We start from the raw sequence: 3,383 nt of genomic DNA, 5'->3' as shown, positions 1-3,383 counted from the left end.
GCGCCCCCCGCAGACCCCACACTGGCTCGCGGCCACAACGTCATAAACGTCATCGTTCCCGAGAGCCGAGCCCACTTCTTCCAGCAGCTGGGCTACGTGCTGGCCACGCTGCTGCTCTTCATCCTACTGCTGGTCACCGTCCTCCTGGCCGCCCGCAGGCGCCGCGGAGGTGAGGCTGCCCCGGCAGAGCCAGCGGCCCCAGGAGACTGAGGTGGGCGGGAGGGCGGTCCTCTGGGCTGGGGGACCTGCGGAGGGGGCGGCACTGCCCCCAATGTGAGTCTCCTTCCCAGGCTACGAATACTCGGACCAGAAGTCGGGAAAGTCAAAGGGGTGAGTGCCCCCTCCCAGCCCTCCTGGGGAGCAGGGCCCCTCCACCCCACCCAGCTGTAACCTCCTCCCACTCTCATCCTCCAGGAAGGATGTGAATTTGGCAGAGTTCGCTGTGGCTGCAGGGGACCAGATACTTTACAGGAGTGAGGACATCCAGCTAGGTGAGGCGGTGCTGGGACACCAAGGCACTGGCACGGCTGCCAGGCCTGGGCTGGGAAGTGCATCGTAGGAGAGGGGACCTCAGCCTGCTCTCCTCCCGCAGATTACAAAAACAACATCTTGAAGGAGAGGGTGGAGCTGGCCCACAGTCCCCTCCCTGCCAAGTACATCGACCTAGACAAAGGTGAGTGGGCTACCTCAGCCCATCTCAGAGCCCTGCCCATCCTCATTCCACCTCATCCGGGACCCCCAAGGGCAGACACCAGCCAGGCCCAGGGCCCCTGCAACCTCAGGCTCAGAAGTCCCTGGGAAGTCCTGCTGGGGGTCTGCCCTGCGTCTCCCCCTGTGATGAGGGTGGAGAACAGATGCCGACCCGTTGGCGCCCTTGGCTTCCAGGGTTCCGGAAGGAGTACTGCAAATAGGGCGACCCTGGGCTCCTGGCTGGGCCAGCAGCTGCATCTGTCCTGTCTGTGCCCCTCGGGGCATCTCCTGATGCTCCCGGGCTCACCCCCTTCCAGCGGCTGGTCCCGCTTTCCTGGAATTTGGTCTGGGCATATGCAGAAGCTGCCTCCACACATGTCTCCCAGGGGCTTGGTGGCAGCATAGCCCCCACCCCTCTGGCCTTTGCTCATGGGTGGCCCTGCTCACCCCAGACACAACCAAAATCCCACTGATGCCCATCATGCCCTCAGACCCTCCTGGGCTCTGCCCACTGGGGGCTGGAAGACATTCCTGGAAGACACTCCCATCAGAACCTGGCAGCCCCAAAACTGGGGTCAGCCCCAGGGCAGGAGTCCCACTCCTCCTGGGGTGCTGCCTGCCGTCAAGAGCTCCCGAGGGCTCCTCTGCCTGTACCACGCAGGACTCCAGGCACCATCTGTTCTCCCAGGGACCTGGTGACTTGGTGAATGCCAGCCCTTGCCCCTCTGTGCTGCTTTGGGCCACCTGGGGCTGCACCCCCCGCCCTTTCTCTGCTTCCACCCCTACCCTAGCCTTGCTCTCAGCCACCTTGACAGTCACTGGGCTCCCTGTGACTTCTGACCCTGACACCCCTCCCTTGGACTCTGCCTAGGCTAGAGTCTAGGGCTGGGGCCACATTTGGCTTCTGTACTGGCTGAGAACAGGCGAGGGGGTGAAGGTGGCTTGGGGTGGCCTATGTTGCCACTCTCAGCACCCCACATTTGCACCTGCTGGTGGACCTGCCACCATCACAATAAAGGCCCCATCTGATTTTTAGACTTGGCCCAGGTATGCTTCTGAGACTTCCTGTCTCCTAGGGGTGGGCAAGGCACCAGTCTGGGCCTGGGAATCCCCACGTCATCTTCATCTCCACCTGAAGCCCCGACATCATGCCATTCCTTGGGCTGAAAGGTCTGGGTCTGGGTCCTCTGGCAGTTGGTGTCCTGGGAAGGGGACATTTGAGTTAGTTCTGTGTGGCATGCTTCTGGTCGTGGAGTTCATATTCCCTTGAGGGCTGACCTGGATGTGGGGAAGGGGGACGTGGTGGTGGCTGTGAGGACAGAGAGGAGACCGTGGGAGCACAGCGCTCGGAGAGGCAGAGGGATGGCGAGCCGAAGTAGTGGGATATGGGTCAGACACTTGCAAAGGGGGCGGGAGCAAGGAGGCTCCAGCAGAGACAGCCCGGGGCAGCAGGGTGGCTCCAAGAGTCCTCGCCAGGCCAGCACGGATCTGGCCCTAGAATCCTTTCCCACTCAGGCATCAGCGTCGGGCACGGGATCTCAGCACAAGTTTGGGTAGTGAGACGAGTGGCGGGATTAGGAAGGCCAGTGGCCTGGGTTCCTAGCAGCACAGACCAGCAACTAAGTGCTGCTTCTTGAAGCCGGCGTCACCTGACCCAACCCCATCCTCCTGTCCTCCCAGGAGTGGGGGTGGGAAAGGGTGATGGTTGCCCACAAGAACCCCACAGCAGCACAGGTTGGGAGGAAAGGAGGCTGGTCTGGGGAGGTGTGGCTTGAAAATGCACCCCCTTCTGGCCTCTGGCCTCACCAGTGGCCACATCACTGGACAAGGCTGCTCCTGGCAGGGCCCCAACCAGACCACATAGGCATCAGCACCTGGACTGGCCTCAGGCCTCTGGCTTCCAGCCTCTCTTGAGACTTGGGCTGGGGTCAGGCCCCTGCACCTGTGTGGTTCCTCCCCTGCACTGTGGGCACTTGTGTCTAGCCTGGGGAACATGGGTCTGGCCCTCAGGCCAGGTACGGGCTTCCTCCCTCCCTGGGGCCTCAACAGATAACCCCTCGTAGGTCTTCCTGCCTGGCTTCCGACCTCAGGGGAAAATAAGGGCTGGTGGGAAGGTGGCTCAGGCTCCAGGCAGAGGGGGCTGGCGGCTGAGCTGGCCGGGCTTGGCTGAGCGGACGCCACAGCTCTCCCACTCAGAGCCAGGGTGCAGGTTCAGGACCCCAGGCCCAAGCTGACCGTCAACCACCGGTGCCTACACTGATGGGTTTCTCTCTGAGCCGGCGCAGCCCCGGGCATGGGCAGGGCCGGATAGATGGGAAAGTCCCAGACTCCTGCCGGCTTCCTGGGGACAGGGCCCAAGGGGCCCCACCGCGCCAGCCTCGTCGAGGCCCCCTCCTCACTCTCCCCGTCACTCCAGCCCCGTCCAGGCCCCCGCCTCACTCTCCCCATCCTGGGCCGCCCTCTAGTGGCCTCCGCGCTTCCTGCTGGGGTCGGGCTGGGAAGGGCTTCCAGCCCCGCGGGCTCCGGAGCAGCGAGCGCGGACGCCCCGCGGCCTCAGGGGAAGGCTCAGAAGTCTCCCCTGCCCTGCGGAGGACCCCAGGACGAAATCCCTCCCGCCGCCGCGCGCTCCGACGCCTCCGTGCACGCCCGCGCCCAGGCGCGCCCTCTAGTGGCCTCCGCGCTTCCTGCTGGGG

The 3,383-nt window shown here is 64.1% G+C and overlaps 2 protein-coding genes across 2 annotated transcripts in view; both read left to right on the top strand.

Annotated features, from left to right (window-relative positions):
• Window positions 1–1,725, top strand: part of MXRA8 (matrix-remodelling associated 8) — a 5,776-nt gene extending 4,051 nt beyond the window's left edge. Inside the window, exons 3-7 of the mRNA XM_011956409.1 lie at window positions 5–169; window positions 291–330; window positions 415–491; window positions 593–673; window positions 886–1,725. Coding sequence (XP_011811799.1) covers window positions 5–169; window positions 291–330; window positions 415–491; window positions 593–673; window positions 886–911 — 389 coding nt within the window. The 3' untranslated portion in view covers window positions 912–1,725. The remainder of the gene's footprint in view (window positions 1–4; window positions 170–290; window positions 331–414; window positions 492–592; window positions 674–885) is intronic.
• Window positions 1–3,383, top strand: part of DVL1 (dishevelled segment polarity protein 1) — a 21,787-nt gene that overhangs the window by 4,501 nt on the left and 13,903 nt on the right. The window lies entirely within an intron of this gene.

The sequence above is a fragment of the Colobus angolensis genome, unplaced genomic scaffold, assembly GCF_000951035.1.
Source record: "Colobus angolensis palliatus isolate OR3802 unplaced genomic scaffold, Cang.pa_1.0 Scaffold416, whole genome shotgun sequence".
Lineage (NCBI taxonomy): Eukaryota > Metazoa > Chordata > Mammalia > Primates > Cercopithecidae > Colobus > Colobus angolensis.
The sequence above is the reverse complement of the archived record's forward strand: the minus strand, read 5'-3'. Positions and strand labels throughout refer to the sequence as shown.